The 22,299-nt window shown below is 36.8% G+C and overlaps 4 protein-coding genes across 7 annotated transcripts; 1 reads left to right on the top strand and 3 right to left on the bottom strand.

The window, feature by feature from the left end:
• Positions 1 to 53: 53 nt before the first annotated feature.
• On the bottom strand, positions 54 to 4,033 carry CGLD27 (DUF1230 family protein (DUF1230)). 2 transcript variants are annotated; one of them, XM_059600353.2, is made up of 7 exons: positions 3,602 to 4,019; positions 3,107 to 3,259; positions 2,690 to 2,767; positions 1,906 to 2,001; positions 846 to 881; positions 445 to 626; positions 54 to 345 (listed from the first exon to the last, which is right to left on the bottom strand). In XM_059600353.2, the coding sequence occupies exons 1-7, from the start codon at positions 3,815 to 3,817 to the stop codon at positions 183 to 185; spliced, it is 924 nt and encodes a 307-aa protein (XP_059456336.2). In that variant the 5' UTR covers positions 3,818 to 4,019; the 3' UTR covers positions 54 to 182. The 2 variants fall into 2 exon arrangements, with proteins under 2 accessions (XP_059456336.2, XP_059456337.2); XM_059600354.2 differs by lacking the exon at positions 2,690 to 2,767 and having other exon boundaries at positions 3,602 to 4,033.
• Positions 4,034 to 7,360: 3,327 nt separating this feature from the next.
• LOC132187046 (putative prolyl 4-hydroxylase 9) lies at positions 7,361 to 12,545 on the top strand. Of its 2 annotated transcripts, none has more exons than XM_059601199.2 (8): positions 7,361 to 7,689; positions 7,808 to 7,906; positions 8,137 to 8,294; positions 9,183 to 9,285; positions 10,625 to 10,720; positions 11,581 to 11,646; positions 12,097 to 12,216; positions 12,301 to 12,545. In XM_059601199.2, the coding sequence occupies exons 1-8, from the start codon at positions 7,555 to 7,557 to the stop codon at positions 12,385 to 12,387; spliced, it is 864 nt and encodes a 287-aa protein (XP_059457182.2). In that variant the 5' UTR covers positions 7,361 to 7,554; the 3' UTR covers positions 12,388 to 12,545. The 2 variants fall into 2 exon arrangements, with proteins under 2 accessions (XP_059457182.2, XP_088373584.1); XM_088517458.1 differs by having other exon boundaries at positions 7,787 to 7,906.
• Positions 12,546 to 12,838: 293 nt separating this feature from the next.
• On the bottom strand, positions 12,839 to 17,803 carry LOC132187045 (Major facilitator superfamily protein). Of its 2 annotated transcripts, none has more exons than XM_059601197.2 (9): positions 17,380 to 17,803; positions 16,784 to 16,928; positions 15,837 to 16,005; positions 15,334 to 15,592; positions 14,606 to 14,694; positions 14,342 to 14,524; positions 14,161 to 14,246; positions 13,973 to 14,057; positions 12,839 to 13,551 (listed from the first exon to the last, which is right to left on the bottom strand). In XM_059601197.2, the coding sequence occupies exons 1-9, from the start codon at positions 17,675 to 17,677 to the stop codon at positions 13,417 to 13,419; spliced, it is 1,449 nt and encodes a 482-aa protein (XP_059457180.2). In that variant the 5' UTR covers positions 17,678 to 17,803; the 3' UTR covers positions 12,839 to 13,416. The 2 variants fall into 2 exon arrangements, with proteins under 2 accessions (XP_059457180.2, XP_059457181.2); XM_059601198.2 differs by having other exon boundaries at positions 15,337 to 15,592.
• Positions 17,804 to 18,281: 478 nt separating this feature from the next.
• Positions 18,282 to 21,911, bottom strand: LOC132188593 (acyl-CoA-binding domain-containing protein 3). The gene is made up of 5 exons (XM_059603094.2): positions 21,064 to 21,911; positions 19,866 to 19,971; positions 19,663 to 19,763; positions 19,472 to 19,546; positions 18,282 to 18,676 (listed from the first exon to the last, which is right to left on the bottom strand). Exons 1-4 carry the CDS (start codon positions 21,858 to 21,860, stop codon positions 19,477 to 19,479), a joined length of 1,074 nt encoding a protein of 357 aa, XP_059459077.2. The 5' UTR covers positions 21,861 to 21,911; the 3' UTR covers positions 18,282 to 18,676; positions 19,472 to 19,476.
• Positions 21,912 to 22,299: the final 388 nt, after the last annotated feature.

The following is a 22,299-nucleotide window of genomic DNA, read 5'->3' as shown; positions in this document are numbered from 1 at the left end:
TCCAAAATATTCTCCACCACTTACTTCAACACTTTGGCTATGCTTCTGATTCGTCAAACAATGTAAATGATTTCCTTAAAATAATGGGATAAAACTTTGAATGTTAACATCTAGTAAATAGAAATCACAAAGCAGAATGATAATATTAAAATTTATTATGATTCGTGCCTCCTCCTTTCCCATTATTTGACTAAATCCTCCCATTTGCAGTACTGTCCACCTGCTAATGCACGGTAAAACCTATCTCTGCAATAGACTGGTCTTCCATCAGCAGCCTGAGCAGCTGCTGCTGCTAGATCGTCATCAGCCATCACCTCGGTTGGCAATTTAAGCAATTCCTCTTTTCTACATGATTTTACAAAAAAGACTTTGTGAGGACATAGTAGGAGTATATTAGCAGCATAGTTAACGGCATGATTAGAATCTCTGTTGATGTATTTATACCTTATATTAAGCGTTGTGCTGATTTTTGAAGCTGGAACGTCTGATGGGTTTCCTTTTGTGCCAAAGGTGGTTTGAAAAAATTGCTCCACTGGTGTAGCAAAGATGAATAGCAAAACTGCTGTAACAAGTAATACCCCTGTTCCTACTAGTGTCTGTTTCAGCCTTTTGATGACTGGCTTAACCTAGAGGCATTAATTTTCAGCATGAATTTCATAGTCCACTAAAAAGCAGCATAAACTGTAGTGCACACCATACCACCACAATTCTTACGACAATTATATTGGTTTCCTTTCATTAAGCTCTGTGTATGTGTGCGTGTGATGTTTCATTGCAGGTAATCTAGTTAGGTTGCGCTACTTCTCAACTCAAGGATTAGCGAAGTCATTTGCATTGATTAATACCTTGTAAGAGCCCAACAGTCTATCACGAGCCAGGATCTGCAACGTAAGAAAAAATGAATTATTAGTTTTCGATAGTTGCTACCTTAATGAGCCTGCTGAGCAGAATGAAAATAACTTATGACCTTCTTACTGTACACTGTACACATTCTGTCTTGTCATCAAAAAGAATGCTCAATTTGTGGTCGTCTCTTGAACAACTATAGCTGAAAGTCATAAAATTATCTAAAATTTTACTTGTTTGTCTTTTAGATGCTGGTTTAAGACTATTACCTGATTTACACCAGGTATTTGGATCCTTCACTGAGTTATTGGCTGCCATCCGATTGTACCAATTGAAGCAAGGTGGCAGAATGGAATGTTCTAGTGCAGTTAACACCAATAGATGTAATTATCTGGATTTGCTTGCATTAAAGCATTTTGTTTATTCTGATATTAAATATACCCTCTTACGTGGCCCTATATGATTTTTCAACTTATGAAGCTTAATAGGTTATTGTCGACAGTTCTGAAGTTTCAGACTTATGTTTTGCTGATTGCTTGGGATGGCAATGTTCTATACTAAAATTTCCAGTATCTCTAATGATCCTGCTCATTAAATAGGAAATTCTGCACAGCATGTTGCATGCACATACACACAAATGGTGGCAACCTTGTGAACTACTGAGCTTTACTGTTAAGCCATAGTAATACATCTTCAGCAGAGAAAAATCAAAATCTGAACACTCCCGTCACAGCCATATGTGATCATTCGGCTCTTCTGCAGATCTTGTCCTGTATTGAATCTATCTATAGACTGTCTTTTGGTTAAAAACCTGTAGGATTTTTTGGTCGAAGTACTCTTAAGAGGTTAACTAATCCACTTTTCATTATTTTACTGGCACATTCTGGTTGAGGTTTGCAATTAAGTATTCAGTAGCAGAAATACATCTTTGTTACAAATACCCAGAATCAAGGAATAGAAGGCATTCACAATCTCACAGTATTTGCCTGTTGCTAATTATTCCCCTGGTCTCCTCACAAGAAAGAAAGACAGATAGATAGATACAAAAAGGTTGCTAACCTCGGGTGGCTTTACCCACATTTGCCCATCATACCATCCACTCTCTTCGTAGGGTATGACTGCTGATAGAAGTCTATCACCAACATAACTCCATCCCTGCAATACACATTATTCAAATCGTTTATCAGTTATAAGAATACTAGTGAATGATGTTTCATATTTAAACCTGTCAGCTGTTAACAAGTCCTGTGAATGCTGCTGAGGTTGTGCATGTCTATATTGCCACAAGGTCCTTCTAATTGTGTATTTCAGAAGCTCTCTCTCTTATTTGTTACTTGGATTAGGTTGTTGGTGTGGTCTCTATTTGGTGTAAGCCTCTTGGGTTGAACTCATAATGTCTCCCGTAAAGGATTTTAGCGTCCATGTGGGTATCTTCCCAAAATGGTCCACAAAAATATTAAAAAGAGTTTCAGAACAATTATATATATTTACAGTGCTGTTGAATCTGTCAATGTGTGAACCCACTTAAAAATATCTAGAGGATGGCGCTTTTGTTTCCTGGCTGTGCCCATAACTAGAAAACTATTTAAACAATATCGTTTTCTGTCACCCTGGATTGGTAAGTGAAAGATAAACAATTGAAATAGCAAACGCTTTCCAGAGCAATTCTTTAATTGTTGTAAGAGTGCAACAGACCATTCTAATGTTTTGTATCTATCATTTAATAGGTAGCCTTTGTAACTATTCTCTCAAAAATTTCCCCTGTAACTGCTTGCTGCCAAAGTTAAACCCACACACTCCAGATATGAAAAGACTAGCACGATGAAGAAGGAGGAGAAGATACCAGGTAAATTCTTAAGACAATTAATGACACAAGGAACAGAGTTCCTGTTCCAGCTGCTAGCAGAAATCTTAGAGGTTCCTGCAGGGTTGGAACATAAAGAATTGTAAACATAATACTAGCAGAAAGATTTTTCAACAATGAAAATATACCTTGCTGGGTTTTACAGGTATTCTGCCCATGTTGGTGTGAAACTATGTTATTAATTGTCTCTGTGTAATTTTGCTAAGATCAAGTATTGTTCTAAATATAAAGAGCTTGTGGTTTTTGAGACAGTCTTCTTGTAGATCAATTATGATGGTTCGTACGTGTTCTGCTCTTGTTCAGGAAATATTTCTTGTAATATTTATTAACAAACGGGCCAAAAGAGAAAAAAGTCAGTACTTGTACACAAAAGAGGTGGCTTCATTTTGGTCTTACCCTTGAAGGATTAAAGCTTGCAGCTGCAATTGGTACTCCTAGACTAGTGAAAGCTACTAACCAGAGGCCTCCAAGACGAAGGAAAAATGGCCCAGGACGAAGTTCCCCCCATGAATATAGGGCTCCATCTTTTAGAGATGAGTACTCGTTCACCTATGACAGATAGCAAATAACTGTAAGTATTTGAATCGGCAAACAACACATGATATGATATGCCTGAATCTATTGAATAAGTTTTCTCCACCAATGAGTGGCTTCACCCACTATCATGCTTTTGAAATTATCCACGTTTATCCCCTTCTTTTCCATAACATGAGACTAGCGAGAAAGTTATATATATTGATGGTTTAAGGGGTTAGTGCAACGATAAAGTTCAACAGAAAAGTGTTGTTTTCTCTGCTTGATGGTTTCCAGGGACTAATGAAGAAAGCAGTTACCATAACAGGTATATACTCTTTTCCCGACAACAACTACATAGTTATAGTGTGAACATACCGGCCTTTGTTCAAAAGGAACCTCAATTTCCAACCCAGGGTCCCAACTCCGACCCCGGAATCCGCTTGTTTCCCCATCTTTCAAGGCCTTGACGGAAATCCCCTGACTCGGTTTCCAAGTCCTGTGATAGTGAATGATCCACGAACCGTAGCTGCTTCCAAGCTTGACATGGCTTGAACTGGGAATCAGAGAGCAATACACATTTAACCTGAGCATTTATTTCCAGAATCTGACAATGATAGGTGCAGTCAGAGGCAATATTCTGATTTAATTTCTCTGTTCGATTCTTGGTTAAGTTTGGAGGAAGATAGGAGGAACAGGGATTCTACGCTCTATGGTTAGAGGACTAGTGGTGTGTCTTTAAGAGACCATGTATTATTTACGTGGAGGGGAATAATGGATACAAAAGGATTTTGTTGCTTCATGACGGGGACCATTTTTTTGCCAATGGGACAGAACAGGCACCAATGAGGAACTGCCATTTCAGCGTGGCACTATTTGAGTTGGTAATGTGTACAAGCTTGGTGTCCACGTGCTTTGTTTTATACCGTTCACTTGATGGGCTTAGAACTTCGATTATCCAAATGTTGTGGTCGTTGTGCTTAATTTTTGTGGTTTGGAAGAGCGAAGGCACAGGCTTGCTTTAGCAACGTGGCAAGTGTTCCCTTGCACGCAATTTCGAGTACTTTCCTGATGTTTGCACGGGCTGAGAGTGAGCAAGACCAAGACCAGTGAATTTCTCAATTGGATGGCTATTTTAGGGTAAATTTTACCATTAAATACCACTCTAGCACTTATATCTTCATACTATGACTCATTATAACTTGAATTTAAAATTACAAAAATGTTTCAGGTTGCCCTGTTCAGGGACGGAGCCAGGAAATTTTATGGAAGGGGGCCAGCCAAATTTTTTTTTTTTCAGTTCTTTAGAATTTTTTTATTAAAAAAAATTATTTTTGTTGTTTTTATGAACTAAAGACTACTGTAAAGGCAAAAAAAAAATGAACATTTGAAAGTAAGGGCCAAAAATAAAAAAAAATTAGTGGGTATGGGCCAACAAAATTAAAAATAGGGCCAATTTTTTTTTTTTTTTTTTTTTTTGAAAGGGTCAAATGACTAAAATTAAAACTTTAATTTTACTTTTTTTACTTTTTTTTATTATTTTTTTAACTTATAATTTTATTTTTTCCTTATTTTGAGGTTTTTATTATTATTTTTTCTTTATTTTGGGGGGACCATGGCCCACCCCGGTCCCCCCCTCCCTCCGTCTCTGGCCCTGTTGGATGGAATACGTTCCACGTGACTAGCACTTGCGTCTCAGCTATTTTGAAGTTGCTAATTTATCGTAATTGTGAAATTATACCCTTTTAGAAAAGGAAAAAAAGAACTATTGCAAGAGTGAAAGATTTTTTTCTTTTCATCAAGAATAAAAAGGATATGGCTTTCATCCAATGAATTTGTCATCGAATAACTTTTGAAAAAAGTCTACATATTTCTCTCAAATTATTATCTAATTGGCAATGTCTTTTTTAAACTTTTAAAAATTGAGAAATTAGATTTTTTTTCCTCGACTTTTTCTTTAATCATATAGTCTTGTCCATTCATTTTTTAATAGAAGATCTCCGGTAAAAGAATCATGGGATATAAGCTACATTCAAACAAAAATTACAACAGGGGGATGACTGACCATCCCATATTAGCCACTTTTGTATTAATTTTTTTAAATATATTTTTTTAAATGGTTTAGTTTCACCACGCAGTTAAATTTGTAATTTTAAAATAACTAAGACGTGCGTGCCAAATACACATAATGTGTTTTCTATTGAAAATAATGATAAGATTTGAACTCAAGAGCAATTCAAACACATGTAAAACATTCCAATTCAAGTGAGTTATACTTTGTTGATATAGTATAGTGCAAATAGAATGATACCCTTGTTATTTACACCTATTTTATCCGTTAGTATTAATAAATAACAGTATTTACGAGTTGAGGAGTTCACCATTTCGTGCTCTAGATAGCTCATTTACAAGTCTTTAAGGCCAAATGATATAATAGTTTTACTATTGCTTTCCCAGTTTAGAACACCAATTTAAAAAAAGGAAAAAGAAAAAGAAAAGATTGAATTCCTGTTCACCCTCCGTTTCTTCTTGATTGTATAATGTCATTGGAAGAGTTTAAAGCTAATGATTTGACCATATAGTGATCTTTATAAGGCAATAATTTCTGCTATTGCTCTTACATTTTTCTCTTGTTTTATGGTGCACGTTTGGTTTGAATTAAAGGAATCACATGCCCTGGAAGGGACCTTTAATCCCTCTACCAGACAAGTTCCTTCTAAATTTGGGGGTTATTGCGTGTGTACATCATTGCAAGCAGTCATATCATGGCAAATGCTTTCCATCATCTCCAACATGATCTGCAATCAGTCTAATCCATCTCGTGCTTCAACAGAGGTGGGCTGACAGAAAAGTGAAAACTTTTCTGGGATTTAGATTGTGGCAACCGGCAAGATCCGCTTCTGCTTCGATTTGGTTCGTTTCTGTCTCTTCTCTCTCTATCTTTTATTTTAATCCTAAGCGGCGAGAAAACAGTTATATCCCATTTTCCACTATTTTTTTTTTCTTAAAACAAAAATATTAATAAACAGCTCAACAAGTATACATCATTCTTAAAAACATCAAAATAATTGAATATAAATTAGCTGAAAATGATTTTGGATATAAATTTCTTACAAATTAGATTTTAAAATTTTGGGTTAAATACTTTATTAGTATCTAGATTTGCAGTTTTTATTTTTTTCTCACCTAGGGTACAAAAAGGTCATAAATCTTATTTAAAGGAAAATGCCAACTGAGTACCTTCGCTAACCAAAACTAACAGAATGTCACATGCCCTAAAAAAAATAATAATAATAGAAAAACTAAACCTACAAAAATAAAAAATAAAAAATAAAAATTCATGAGGTGCCCAGTCACCCCTAAGGCCTGTCTGGGGGTGGTTCGGCCACCCCCAATAGCCAAAAAGGTGGTGGTCAAAGCCACCCTCAAAGGCCTTGGCCACCCCCTTTGTGGCCATTGGGGGTGGCTTTTCCAAGGACCTTAGGGGTGGTTTAGCCACACCTAGACCAGCCTTGGGCCACCCTCAATGACCAAAATGGGGGTGGCCGGCCACCCTATGAATTTTTCAAAATTTTTTTTTCAGGTTTAATTTTTTTTAAAAAAAAAAAATTTAAGACACGTAACATTTTTATATAATGACATGTGTGACGAAACCTAATGGAAGTACTAAGTATTTTCCCGTAAGTCAGACATCATATATGACTCTTTTTGAACCTTAGGTAAAAAAAAAAAAAAAAAAAAAAGCAAACTCATGTACAAATAAAGTATTTAACCTTAAAAAAAATTTCAACAATTTTTTCAATCAAAATCTAGAAGTGTCAACTGTTTAAACAAGTAAAAAACACAAATTTTTTTACTAATGTCATTCAAAAATAATATAAGAACCACAAATTATTAAAAAAAAATATAAATTATTTTTATGTGTTAGAGATTAAATTGAAAGAATTTTAAGAGCAATAAGCATCCTCTAAAAAGTTTTATCAAAGCATCATTCTTAAAATTTGAAAGTTCAATGCGCTAATACAGGAAACTTCTTTTCTAATCCTGGAAGCTACCGAAATGACATGATGCAATTAGTTGTCTGGACATGAAAATCCGGCACGATTTGATAAATAGAATCAAAGTCAATCCATCCGTTAAAGAAAATTCCCGCCGTATCGTACGGTTTCCATAACGAAACCCCCCAAGTCCTTTAAATTGACTACCTGCCCAACACCGACCCATCCCAACGAAACGAAAGCTAAACGGACTCGACTCAAAGAGAAACTAAGTGAGAACTGAGAACGAGAGGTTGCGTATTTGAATTTTTGAACAACAAGCTCACGGTGGATATGAAAAGCAAAAGCGCCAAGGGGAATTGGAGCATGACGACGAGGAAGCTACCGTCACCGGCGGTCCTCCTCTTAAGCTTCTTCTTCTTCCTCGTCGTCGCCGGCTTCTTCGCCTCTTCTCGCCTCTCCGATCAGGTCGATTCCTTCGAATTCCAAATTTCACACAGTTTTCCTTTTTCTCTATGTTTTTGGAAAATATTTTAACAGTTTTTTCTTTTAATTTCATCGGCAGGGTATTTCTATTGCTAGGCAGAGACCGAGACGGCTCGAGTCGATCAACGAGGGAAGAGAGTACAGTTTATTGAATCCTGGAGAGACCGGAGATGATTCTGTTACTTCAATTCCCTTTCAGGTACGATCGGTTTAAGCAATTCTTTGAGATTTCTTTTTTTCGTTTTTGTGGCTGTTTAAATATTTCAATTGGATAGGAACTAAGCTCGAAGCCTCGAACCAAAATCTGCCTAATGAGTGTGAATCACATGATTCTGATTGAGAGAATGAGAGTTAATATACTTAATTGTTGAATTAGATTTTTTTTCTTTTCTGAATTGTATATTTCACATGTAGTTTTACTCCCAATAGGTTTTGAGCTGGAGGCCGCGGGCTGTATATTTTCCCAATTTTGCAACACCAGAACAATGCCAAAGCGTAATAGAAATGGCAGAGCCGCGTCTTCGACCATCAACCTTGGCTTTACGACCGGGAGACACAGAAGAGAGCATAAAGGGAATCAGAACAAGGTATGTTACTTCTGTGTGTTTGTGTTTGTGTGTGTGTGAGAGGGAGAGAGTATTTTACCGTAAACTATATATATTATAAGGTTGATTGAGTTGTCTTTGATACCATACGGGTTATGCATAGCCTTTGCTGAGACATTCAATTTGCTTCGATTTAACAGAGCCTTAGCTGGATATTGGTTATGCATATAATATTTTAAGCACAATAGGCATGCAGAAATTCGAAGTCTGCCATGTGATATTGGAATTGGCAACGAGTGAAATTGAGTGTGATTCTTTCTTGTGGAACTAGAATTTTAGGTTGGAGGCAAAACTAAAATGAAAACGGTGTATAAGTTGTTTATATTTTCTTGTCATTTAAAAATTTTAAATAATGTAATACCTTATACTGAATGAAAGGTAAACGAAGCAAATTGAACAGAACCAAACAAATCGTTTTGGAAGTAAACAAAGGCTTCGAGGGAGAGAGCAACAGCGCACAACAGAAACCAATGAAACGTGAACTGATCGGTGTGAAATTACCAGATGATGTTTCTCAACTTTATCTCTCTTTTTCCCAATGAATTAATGAATAAAATGGAAGAAGAATGTAAGATAGTCTAAGTAATTAATTAATTTGAAAATTCATAGTCTTGAATATTGAATCATTGCTGATTGCAACTTTTTCATCTTTCTTTCCTTCTCTTTCTCTGTTGTGTGTTTTTTTGTTGTCGTTATTATCTGATGTTTTACTATACACTTAAAGCTATTTCTTGGTGTACGTTTTTTGTGGTATTGAGAGTGTATGTGAGAATTGATGATCATGGTGATGGGCATCTTTATCAAGTTTAAGGACAGACTGATTATGTTGATGAGACATTCTACCATTAGCTTACTCTTCCTGTGAAACAGTTCTGGCGTATTTCTTAGTGCCGAGGAAGACAAAACTGGGATTTTGGATGTGATTGAGGGAAAAATTGCAAGGGTGACAATGCTTCCCAGGAACCATGGAGAGGTACTAGTCATTGTATTTATCATCATCAGTATCTCTTTCTCTCTTTCTCTCTTGGTTAGCAGATAAAGATATAGTGTATAATTATGATTATATGATATCCAAAAGACTATAGCTATTTTCAATTTGATGGATCTGAAATGCCTTTTTTATATAGAAAAGACGTTTATGTTTATCTGTAAATACAGAGTTAAAAGACATAGAAAAGTTGATGCTGGGGGGGGGGGGGATTGTGGTGGGGTGTTGTTGGTTGATTGACTTTGCTTTCTTTGAGTTGCAGTGGAGAATGGAAACCGGTTGATAATACCTGTATAATTGCCTTCTGCATCTCCTTCCAATCAGCTTGTTTTCTTGGTTGTCCTTTCTTCCTTTTCTCTATTATTTTCTTTGGCATGGGGAAGAAGATTTCTTGATGTTCCCCTGCATTTAGTAGCATGTTCAGTTCAGTGGCAATTTAGTTGTGGATCTCTGCTGCAGTTGCTTTGCTCACACATGGATATCACATCGTGGCCCTGTTTGTTAAACAATATGGCAACACGGCACTGTTTATACATTTTAAATAAAATAATAATGATAATGATCGGTATAGAAAAGTTGAAAAGGTAGTATTGAAAAGTGAAAATTTTTTGTTTTGTAGTGATTTTTTTATTTGAATAATAGTAAAAAATAAATTATGTGATATAAAAAGTGAAAATATTTCGATGTTGATTTTTTTGAGAAAAATGAGATGAATAGTATTTAGGAGAGTGGTGGTGTTTGGTTTATACCTTGAAGCTTTTTTTATCTGAACCTTCCAAATAAATTGATCCTCAGCAAAAATGCATATTTACATCTGTTGCCTCAATTATGTGGATATCTTAAGAGTTTTTTTTGTTCTCTTCCCCTTTCTCCCTCTCTCCCTCTCTATTCACCACCCAACATTATAGAACCAGGAAAAAAGTTTCTCATGTTGCCTTCATATTTCCAGATTCTAGTCTGTTAGTGGCAAGAAGACTACTTTTTTTCTTGTGGTGTATGAATTTGAGTTTGTCCATGAATAAGAATTGGCACATATCTGAATTCATTGTACAATGAGAATCTTTTGAAAAAATTTCTTGCCCTTTTCATTAGGAGTGTTATGGTCCAACACAACCTATCAACAACTTGTTAGAAATCACCAGTGCTGAATAACGCGATATTACCTTCTATGCTTTTGGCTGATTCCTGCTTTTCTCTTATTCATAATGTAAATAATTCTTATATTCAACTCTATTTTTTTATTTTTTATTTTTATCGTTGAAGTAGGTAGCCTTTTTATTTCATGGAAATTTTAGAATTGTCTGAGGATATTACCATGTTTCAGGCGTTCAACATCTTGCGATATGAGGTTGGGCAGTTGTATAAGTCTCATTATGACGCATTCAGTCCTGCCGAATATGGCCCACAGAAGAGCCAAAGGGTACATCTTAAGCAAAAAAGCCTTTTTTTTTTTTTTTTTTTTTTGTGATCATGGAACTTTTTTTTCCCAATAATATAGTTTATAGCGTGTTTGCTTTTTTATTTTATTTTATTTATTTTTATAATTGCATTTGGGCTAATAGCTTAAGGTGATAATGCAGCATTTTACGTAATTGTCTTCTCAAAAAGATTGAGAAAATATGTGCAACAATGGGTGTTTTGTTTATCCTTGCACTTCAATTGCTATAAAAATAGGCAGAACAAAATTGAACAAAGTACTTTGTTAGATTTATTATCACTTGACCAGTCATGTTGACATTAAGAGCTTATTTGAGATTGCGTTAAAAAACTTTAAAAAATATTTTTAATACATAAAAAGTTGTACCAATGGTCCGTTTGATAAAAAGCTTATAAATCACTTTTTTCACTTTTTTTGCTCTAAAAAGCTCAAAACTGCATTTGGGAAAGCTTGAAAATGAGACTTTTTTAAAAAGCTCTTTCAAGCTGTTTTATTTTTTTTTATTTTTTTATATATAAACAAAATATATATTTTTTAACGCACTTCCAAACAGGCTATAAGTTTATGCTTTGGTGATGACAATAGCAACACTCACCTCCAAATGATCTCAATTTGCTATCACATTCAAGATGATTTGTGAGTTTATATATGGTGAGCCTTAATGAAATGTATCTCCTTTTGACTATTTTGAACCATATAGCATATATACACTAATACGTTTATTTCCATATCTTCGGTGTTTCTTCATTGCTTGACATGCTTAGTTATGGACTTTTAATTATTAATTATTGTGGAGTCAACGGTTATAAAGAATGATGACAAGTCAGTGTTTCTTCATACAGGTTGCTTCTTTCTTGTTGTATTTATCTGATGTTGAAGGAGGAGGGGAAACTATGTTTCCATTTGAGGTAAAATGACCTCTGTTTTCTGTTGCATTTTCTTTTAGGATGGAATTTCTCTCTTTCTCTCTCCCTCTCTCTCTCTATATATATATAATTATATATATAATTTTGGTGGGGAACCTCTTTAAGGCAAGGCCGCTTCGTGTGCCACTCATGTTGGGCAAACTCTGAACCCATGCAAAGTGTTCCCTCCACACGGATTGAGTAAGATTCCAACTTTGCCAGTGAGCATGACCCAAAGAATTGTTTGTAACTAAAAGGATTCAAACCTTAAACTTGATATGGATGTCACTAATACCAAGGCCCATACCACTTTGAGTCAACCTCGTGGGGTTATTTCCATCTCAGTTTTAGTTTGTTAACTTGTTCAAAATGCATCTAGGCAATTAGCCTATTCTTGATTTATCTTATTCCGCTCTATTGGGGGGTTCATAAATCCAATGCTCTGATACGCAGAATGGCTTCAACATGGATGCAAGCTATGATTTCCAAGACTGTATGGGCTTGAAAGTGAAGCCACGCATAGGGGATGGACTTCTATTTTATTCACTCTTCCCAAATGCTACCATTGATCCGGTTAGTAACATCATTATCATAATTGCGTGGATTGCTGTTTGTTGGCTTCTTCCGATAGTCATTATTAATCGAATTCTTTGGCAGACGTCGCTTCATGGCAGCTGTCCCGTAATTAAAGGTGTAAAATGGGTGGCTACAAAGTGGATTCGGGATCAAGAACAAGATGATTAAATAGTTGTACCTGCAATCAGTTTTGTTTTGATCCGAGTGTTTAGCATGAAATATTCTTGGAGTTTTGACAAACTTTCACATTGGCCGGTAATATCTCATGTCATATCATCCTTCTATTTTTTGTGAACACGGTCACGGAGGGAGTGGCGGACCCCCTCAACAAACACCCTAAAATCGGCCAATATAGTGTATGAAATTAAATCTACAAATAAAACAAAAAATTAATTCAAATGGATAATCTCATGGTTCGTGGGCCAAAACTCGATAGGTAGAGGAGAGAACGCTTTGATGGTAGTATGTGATGAAGTCCGATGATTGGACCATCAGCTTGACAGCGGTGTGATCCAGTCACATCAGCTAATTTGTTCCGTAAGTAAATTAGTCTCTTTTTTTTCTTTGTTCTTTTTTCTTTTTTCTGGAGTGCAAGTTACCCAACTGATTAATTCTGATGTGAGCAACATACGTTTGGGATTTTTCAGACCTGGGTTGCAGGTTAAAAATTTCAAAGTATCAAGTTGGACTGGGTTGAGATCTCCACAACCCAATCCCATATTGCTAATGTGTCTTCCTAACTTAACCCAAGATGATATGAACAATCAGCCTAAAAGAAACATGAGGTTGACAATTCATCCGAGGGCTGACCTCCATAGAAGAAAAAGGCCCGACCTGAGTTGACTTGTTTTGGATTTGGTTACGACCGAGAATTTCAGATCTCAGATTGAGGCCGAGAATTTACAACTGAGATTGAGTTCGAGCTCAGCTACAATCCGGCCATGAAATCTTCCATTCAGCTTGGGCTTACCTCCAATCCGGCCCAACATGCGCGTGTAACAACCTACATTTCAGTCTCCTTATGAGTCGAATGTATATTCATTTTTCCAATTCCTTTTGTTTCCTTTCCATTCATATTGCCACACCTGCTAAATGCATCAGCGGAATCCTGAACCCACAAACCTCTTCTTTTCCTTTTACTCCCCATTGCCATCAAGTATGACAATTGACAAGCTTGACATTTTAATGGGTATGAAATCACAATTTGTGCCAGTTTTGATAAGGTTGCTTCCCCAATCGCTTCAATACATGCATGCTACCAGCCGCTGTGAGTAGCCCCAATGCAGCAAAGGCCATTATTGCTGCATTCCCGATGTTCCAATAGTACCCTCCCTGCAATCATAACAATTAGCAAATATAGCATATGACAGTATATTGGCATGAAAACATATGTGAACAGAATGAAAGCAGTATTGCCAAGTCCGAAACCTCTTTGTGAGGGTGTATATTCTACACACAGTTATTCAGTCAAACTACTGCATATCATCTATGTCATACTTCTAATGTTCTCAGTTGGGTTGCATCCTCTTCTATTTCTAGACATGCTATAAAGTTTCAGCCTCTAAATAACTATATATTTTGCAATCCCACGTATTGAAATGAGAAAAAGGTGGTCAAGTCAGAAATCACCAGGGAAAAAATTATGATCAGTCTACCACTGGTGCAGCACATCAACCAACCAGCGGAACACTAGATGGAAATATGTTTATTTCTATTTCCTGTTAACAAGCCTTTGAGGAAGAGAGAGACGCACTTGGATCATAAAAAGCAGAATTGCTGCATTAGCAGGGGCTAGAGAAAGGCTCATCATTCCTCCACGCAACTCATTTGGCACATACCTGTTAATACAATTAATAGCAGAACTATCAACACAAATCCGCATAAAATTTTTACAGCCAACACTTCCAAAGTTGAGAGATACAACACTTAGTTTTAGCATACATGGTCCTCAATCTGGCAAGTGAAGGTAAGATCAGTCCAACACAAGCATGGAATAAGCAAAATAATGTGACCAAAACTCCAATTTCCTGCATATTAGAAATGAAAAATGTAAAATTCCGAACATCTAGCACCAGAGCTGGAACAGATAATCTGTGTGTCATATTTCCACAAGGCATTTTACCTGATAATCATAAGCTATTATAGACAACACAAATCCCATTATGATAAATGAATATACTAGGCAATCCTCAGTTCGAAGTGACAATGATCCGCTGATGAGCCACGGGAATACTGTGCTTCCTAGCATTCTCGTACCCAGCAAACAAGGATATATCAACCCTAGATGCACTTCTCGTCCATCAGCCTAAATTTACAAGAGTTTCAAAGAATTTCACAATTTGGTAGATAATTCACAATTCAGTAGATAACCTTCTCATGTACATACCACCAATGTTGGGGCCCACAGAATCCAAAACACTGTAATGGAGAAGTTAAGGCAAGCTTGTGCCCATGCCAAAAGCAATATCCTTTTATCTGCCAATCATAAAAATTTCATCAACAATAACCACATGCAAAAGCGTATTTGGAAATCAGCTGTCTAATCATTAAATATTAGACTATTAGCATAACCTAGGATGCAACCAGTCCTCTCAACCACAAGAATGTTCATATTGCGTAACACTCAAAATGCAGAGATCCACAAAAATGAGGGATGTTCTATAAGCACTCATCTTCACTCAGCAATAAAAGGGTGATCTACATAAATTAGTTCAGATATATAAGTTTATGATTAAAGAGAAGAAAGACTATCATTGATCAGGGGAGTGACGAATTGTGAGGACTAACAGTGCAGAGCAGCAAAGAGATGAAGGTAGCCAAAAGGAGGAAGAGAATGATGAGTACTATTTGGACGCAGTAAATTACTTGTCAACAAGATGATGGCCCCACGAGGCATTAAAACATTTAATGACATCAAACTAGTATAGAATCTAAAAAATTAGTTCAGTTATTTTTCCAACTTGGATGAATTCGAAATTTCATGATACCAGTACGTTTCCAGTTTTACTCAAGCTTAGTTAATAACTGATTTGGCAGTCATTTTGAAATTGTCTTAACTTAGTTTGTTTAAAAGAACAGACAAGATAAATTTTATTAAAAAGATGGGACCCTTACCACCTAAAATATATGCATAGAAGGACACTCTATACTCCTTAAATGCAGCTGTTCGTGCAGTTCCTCTCAATCCTCCAGTAACACAAATAATGCTTATCATTGCCAAGAATATAGCTGCACTGGAAGGAGATACCATGTTCTTCTCCATGTTATCACCAACCAGCCAATTTGCAAGCACCTGGCTTCCAATGTAAGATGCAGCCTCAAAGAAACTCATTAACCAAAATGTGTCACTCATTGAATCTTGTCTGTGCCCTTGCTGCAAAATATATATATATACCATAATCATCAGCAATCTAGCTATCTCAACACATGCCTATAATGTCATAAAGGAGTTCACACTGTCCCAAAACACTTTAGTACAACAGAACAGGAACTAATCACTTAATCAGGTAAAAACAAACGATAAATCAAGGTCAATTCCATCAGGAAAAATTGTGCTCCTACACCAAATACTTTCCCTACAAGAAAGTAAAAATAAAGAATGATATCTCTTAACGAACCTTTTCATGTTGAACTACCATCCATGTCTCGAAACTGAATGAAAATATTGAAGAGGCAAGAGACAAACAGATGCTTGCTACAAGAACACTTGGATGAGCAATAATCCTCTTCCATATGCCGACAAAAAGGTGAAGGATGCAAAAAATCAGACAAACCTTTTCTGGACCGCTACACACAGGCATCGAATAATTGATTTTGTTAGGTTACATATTCTATTCCATAAATTTGAAAAACTAACACTCCAAAGATGTCACCAAATGCAGGAATTTACACTAGGCACTCAGTCAACCTGAATGTTAATTGTGTAGCATAGCTGAAACACGATGCGTAAAGCATGGAATAATGATGTAAATACCAACAGAAGACTTGATTGTATTAAGTTCAGATGTTTTGTTTACATGCCATACATCAAAAATATGAAAGCTAAACAGAAGAAATCCAATGTCTAGGTCTGAATATTACTTAAGTAATCTTACTGCAAAACAAAGGCACACTAGAAGGAAACATTTCTTAAATATTTAATGTCCGGAATTACTTATTATTATTATTATTATTGGTAAGCTACACACGCACCCAGTGGTACTCGAACCCATGACCTCACCCTCCACTCTGCTAAAGGGAGGAAGTACCATTTGAGCTAAAGCTCATTGGCAGAGTGTCTGGAAATTACTATTATCATGGTGGCCCATTTCTTAAAAAATTATTGAATCTTGGCATTGTTTGCAACTATTCCATCAAGCTAATGACATCCAGATGAATATGGAGTGTCCTTAATGTCAAAAGAACTTGCAAATTATACAACTGCTCAAGAATTCAGAAAGTCACTATGTCCAATTTTGTTTCATATGATAATAACCTTTTTCTTTTTTCTCCAATTAAATGCTGAATAATCCACACAATAGCAACCAAAAAGAAAAGTTAAAAAAAAAAAAAAAAACGCACTTACATTAGATCAGAAAGCACGCCTAAGAATGAGCCAACGAGAAGAGCAGCCGCAGAGCCTACACAGATTGACAGAACCATTTGCTCTCTGCTAGCGCCATAGTGAGCCAACTCGAACTCTCCGAACACTGACCACAGTCCTTCCATTGCTGTGAGAAACGGAAAACAAAACCAGATATAAGCGATCCGAAATCCTAAACCCGCCAAATTCGCCAAAAGGACTCCTCGTATCGTACTCTCTCCGTTTGGTTGCCGAGAAATTGCAAGGAAAGAAAAAAAAAGAAAATAATTAAGATCACAAATAAATCTCGTAATCACACGAGATTCCGCATTCCGATTCCGTTTCCTTTCACCGCATTTTCTCAGCAACCAAAAGAAACCTGACCGCAAACCTCTCGTTAAGGTTCCGCATATGTGTATATATAGATGTGTGTATTTATAACTTAATCACAGGGGATTCCGCATTCCAATTCCGTTTTCTCTAGCGGTATTTTCTCAGCAGCCAAAAGAAACTTAACTGAAAAGTTCGTTAGGGTTCCGCGCACAAACACACAGACTCATTCATATATAAGGGAGAGAGAGAGAGAGTAAGTGGCTGACCTGAAGCGAGCGAATAGAGAAAGAGGAAGTTCCGCTGAAAACGGAGGAAGGAAGATGATAATCCGTGGTCGAAGAGCGACGGGGTTTTGCTTGCAGAGCTGTGGTTGGATGCGAAAGGGAAGAGAAAGATCGAGGCGAGGCACGAGAGGAAGATGAAGATGTATAGGGCGGGATTCGGTTCCCAAACGGAGCTCTCAATGACCACTCCCATTTTCCTTTTCCTACTTCGGGAGATCAGTAGAAAAGAGAAATTGCAATTTTCAGATCTCAGAGAATCCCTGGCTCGTGAGCCATTCATAAACTGATTGCCAGCGAGCGAGCGAGAGATCGATCTGAATTATGGAATTGGAATGGTAGAAAGAGGTACTTCATTTGAAGCTGACGAGGGAATCCGTACACATGTATACAATAGAAAACGCGCCGTTTGTAGCATCTCCATCGTTTTTTTTTTTTTTTTTTTTAATCCTAATCAATGCGGGAGAGGGGGAATTGTAGGCTTGTAGCATCTCCATCAAATGCACCGTTTTTTCGTTTTTTTTTATTTTGGGCCAGTTTCTCATTTTTGTGTGGTGTTTGGAAAGGGAATGAGGTTCTTGGCGGCCTCTTTCTTGCCCAATGGGCCAAGAATCCATTGAGCTGAGCCATTCTTATGACCCATTTTCAGTAGCATTTAGGTCTTCTGTGTTTTTCATTTGATGCATTCTTCTTCTCCTTCCCTTCTCTCTTTGTAATTGGTTAGAGAAAAAAACAAAAACCAACACAAGTGCTAAGTATGCGGTTGGTGAGGAGTTTACAGAGTTTCAGTGCTCAAGTTTGGCAGCTTCGTTAAAATTTGTATTGGGCCGGCGGAACTTAAGCTTGAGGATCAGCCGTTTTTGCTCTGCTCTGGAAAACGCAATCTACCGTGAAAATTTTTAGAAGAGGAAAACATCCACCAACAATTCACAACTCAATGGATATGTCATTGGCTCAGCTAACTGTACAAAACTCAATGAGTTTCCTATTTTCATAAAGGAAGTTGAAACAATGCTAATTTCCCTTTTTCCTCATAATCAAAGGAACCAATAAAAAAAAAGTCTACTAAGGAAATTCCTAGGCCTAAAATTATATATTTCTACTGGTAAACCATGGGAACCAGGCCACGTGTGGGAATTAGAGATATGTTATCCCACAGATTCATTCAGTTATTTATTCACAGGGAACACTGCAATATCTACTAGGTTATAAACAGTCTGATGCCTCCAATCCTCGAAGCGATATCCACATCCTAGCTAGGAGATGCCACTTGGTCTTTGTCCTGAAGAAGAAACCATGCCAAGTTAGTGTATAGGAAAAATGCACCACTCAAGTTCAGTCCTATCAACTTTCTATTCAAACAAATGCTGAGAAAACTACATTAGGAGAAAAATGCCAATATTGTCATCACCTTAGTTTTTTGAATCTAACAAATTGTAATTGGGCTATGATATGATTGGGAGTACAATTTTGCAGACTAACAGTGCGATCTTTTAACCAAATCACAAAAAAGATTTTGCCATGCCACTATTGTTTTCCTCTATATGTATAGTCTTAAAATAGTTTTTGCAATGGGCAAAGACGTATAATCTAACCCAGAAATATATTTTCTATACATATGTACACAAATGTGTGTTTGTGTGTAGGTGAAGCTGCAATACAATTAAAGGAACACGTCAACTCAAATAATGAACAGCAGATATTTGTAAGAAAGGCATGCGTATTCTTTCATCCAAGTACAATATGGTTGTGGTGAACCACCAAAAGTTCATAAGTACTGAGACTTTAATGGAAATCCTATAACATTAAATTCTCTCTTACTTTACGGGAAAGATAAGAAGAGTTCCAACTTCTACAATTCTCCATCCATCTATTTCCATAAAAACAAATTTCCAGTCACCGTCGACACTTATTTTGACTGACCCACAGCCTTTTTTAAGCAAAGCACCTTAGTCAAAGGCATATTCTTGAAATAATGGTAATCAATTTGCCTATGACTTGCAAGACAAATCACACAAATCATATCAACATCCCTTGATGTTTGCAAGTTTCATAAATCATATGAACATGTGCATACCATAATCAAGGAGTTTGGACCTGATATCCAGTGACATCCAATTGCTCAACACGAGGTTTAGTAGTCTCCATTTTCCTGCAGTGAAAAAAAAAAGAAAAAAAAAAAAAAAAGGTAATAACTTCAGGAGCAAATTTTTTTTAAAAAAGCAACATCCACTAATCCACCCAGATGGAAATATTAACTTTCATTACCTTTTATCTACAGCACCTGGTTGGTTTAGTGGCGATGCCTTTAAATTAGAAGTTAGCTTCCTAAACGCTTCGATTTCTTCATAAACCTGTGTATTATTGCCCTGCACCAATAAATATATGCGAGGAATATGAACCCCAAATTGTTCATGGAAGAAATCACTCAAAGAACAATAACAGTAGGTGGTCCAAAAGCAAAGCCTTACCACAAAATCATCTTGCATCAACCCAGGAATGCTTCTTGAGAGAAGGGTGATGTACTGCTCCATTGCCACCTCTGGAGTCATATTACCAAGCCGTTGCCAAGCATTCCTTGCAGAAAGTTGCACTCAATCGATTATATGACCAAATGATGCAACAAAAAAATCTATTAGAATGAGCACAAATCAACAGGAAGGAAAGACCCGAATGTGATGGTCTGTTGATACTTTGTTTCTTCTTCTCTTCCCCCCCTCTCCCAAAAATAAAACGCCTAGTGTTTAATAAAAAGCCCTTGAATTTTCACAAAATTTTTAAGTCCACTCCATATCTTGCCTCAGTCCAAGACAACACCAAGATAACCAATGCAGACTCCAATGGAGGAAGACTATGAAAAGGCAGTAGTAAAAAGGAATTTACCCCTCAAGACACAGGACGGACAGCGAAATCTACAACAACTTCCTCTAAGTATTGCTTTAGGAGTTACTAATTTGAAGTCAATGATTATACAGGTTATTATAATACCATTAATAAAGGAACTATTTCCAACATTTCAGTCCACCAGGCACTGCCAACCACATTCTTTGTTGTCTCTTTCTACTCAATTTCCAGATGATCAATATGCTTTTATGCCTTAAGTGCACTCCTCACCACGTCGAGTTACTTAACTATATTCTGGCATCCATCTCTGTCTTTTGAAAATCAGCAGTTACTCATAGTTCACATCGGGAGATTGGTAAACAAGCGTTTGCTCAACCGACTCCAAGCAGTTTTCAAACAGCTCTATGCATTCAAGTTGAGACAATTTTATCAACTTTACTCTAAGGAAGTTCTACTTCTATTCACAATGAAGTCTTTGCTTCACTCATTGAATAGAGATACACACATAAGCGGAAAATAACCTATAAGAAAAGATTCCAACTTCAGTAAAAACTAATGCTATATACTCAAAAGTGTTGGGAAGATATACACCCTGGGAGTCTTCAAGTGAGGCCTTTATATAACATGTTAGGATACTACCTTTAACTCAAAAGACAATGGTATATTATTACTCGATGTGGATTTTTCCATTACACATGAAACTCAACACAGAAACAAATTTGGCAACCATTTTTTTTTATATATATATAAGTATAATTGGCAACCATAATTAAGTAGGTAACCCACAATTTATAACAGTTAAAATTCATAAAAGTAGCCAATTACCACTTGGCGCGAGCAGAGAGCTTGAATGCCATTGGTTGAGCTTCATGGCAAGGCCCTTGGGTGGCAATCTTGTGAAGCCCATACAACCGCATCTTTACATCACTGCCAATACTTGAAACTCGACCAACATTATAACGAGAGCCCACAAACGCCACCGCGGCGCCGAAGACCTTTTCCAATTCGGTCCTCTCGATCCCCTCCCAATCATCCTCCAAATCAAACAATCTATCCCCGACACCAACATCTCCATCCTTGTCAAACTCAATCTCGCATAGCTTTTCCCTCTTACGATTTCCATCAACCAAGTTCTCCACAGATATCTCTCCGATGGGTTTCTCTCCCAACTCAACGACCTTAGCTTCCCCAACGTCCTTCCTCGGTGACTCACAGCCTTCGCTCACAAATCCTCGAACCGGTTCAGTTTTATATTCATCCGCTTTCTCAACGAACCCGATTATTCTCTCAGTTTCGCAACCGCGACTTTTCGGCTCCACTTGGAGTTTAGGCAGGGGCGTGACCGATTTTTTGGTCGAATCCCTGCGTGACCTCACCGTAGAGGCGCGTTTGATTTCACCAGCAGAAACTAATGAGAGGAGCAGGCCGAGGACTAAAGAGAGCGAAAGAGAAAGAGCAATGGTCACGAGCAATTCGAGAAAAAGCTCCATGGCAAGCTTTGTGTGTGTGTGTGTGAGAGAGAGAGGGATAGGTGACGATGAGAGTTGATTTTGGTGAGGAAGAGAGTAAAAGAGAGAGGATTTTGCAGAGCAGAGCAAAGTATATTCTGCTGTGCTTCGCATCCGCTACCCACTGTTATTAGCTGTCGGTCCTTGTTCGCTGGCAAGCGTCTATAAAGAGGCCTATTCGAAAAGGACTCTTTCACTACAAATCGTGACAGAGCAAGGCGGTGGTTATGGTGTCCGTCTGTCCGGTTTGGACTCCCGAGGTTTTTTTTTTGTTTTTTTTTAATGAATTTGGCTTTAAATTTATTTATTATATACATTTCACACCACTTAGACGCACATTTTTAATTATTATTTTTATTTATTTAAGTGATTGGCATAAAAAAAAATTTAAAAAAAAATTACTTAAAACATTTCACTTCAATCAATATAAAATAAATTTGAAAAACGAAAGAATAACAAACCTATCTCGATCAATTTTTAAACTGTATATTGATAACTCGAATTTTATTTAAATCACAGATAAGTTTATCTCTTTTTTTCTTTTCTTTTTTCA

The sequence above is a fragment of the Corylus avellana genome, chromosome 6 (genome assembly GCF_965113065.1).
Source record: "Corylus avellana chromosome 6, dhCorAvel1.hap1.2, whole genome shotgun sequence".
Lineage (NCBI taxonomy): Eukaryota > Viridiplantae > Streptophyta > Magnoliopsida > Fagales > Betulaceae > Corylus > Corylus avellana.
This window is presented reverse-complemented; position numbering and strand designations above follow the sequence as displayed.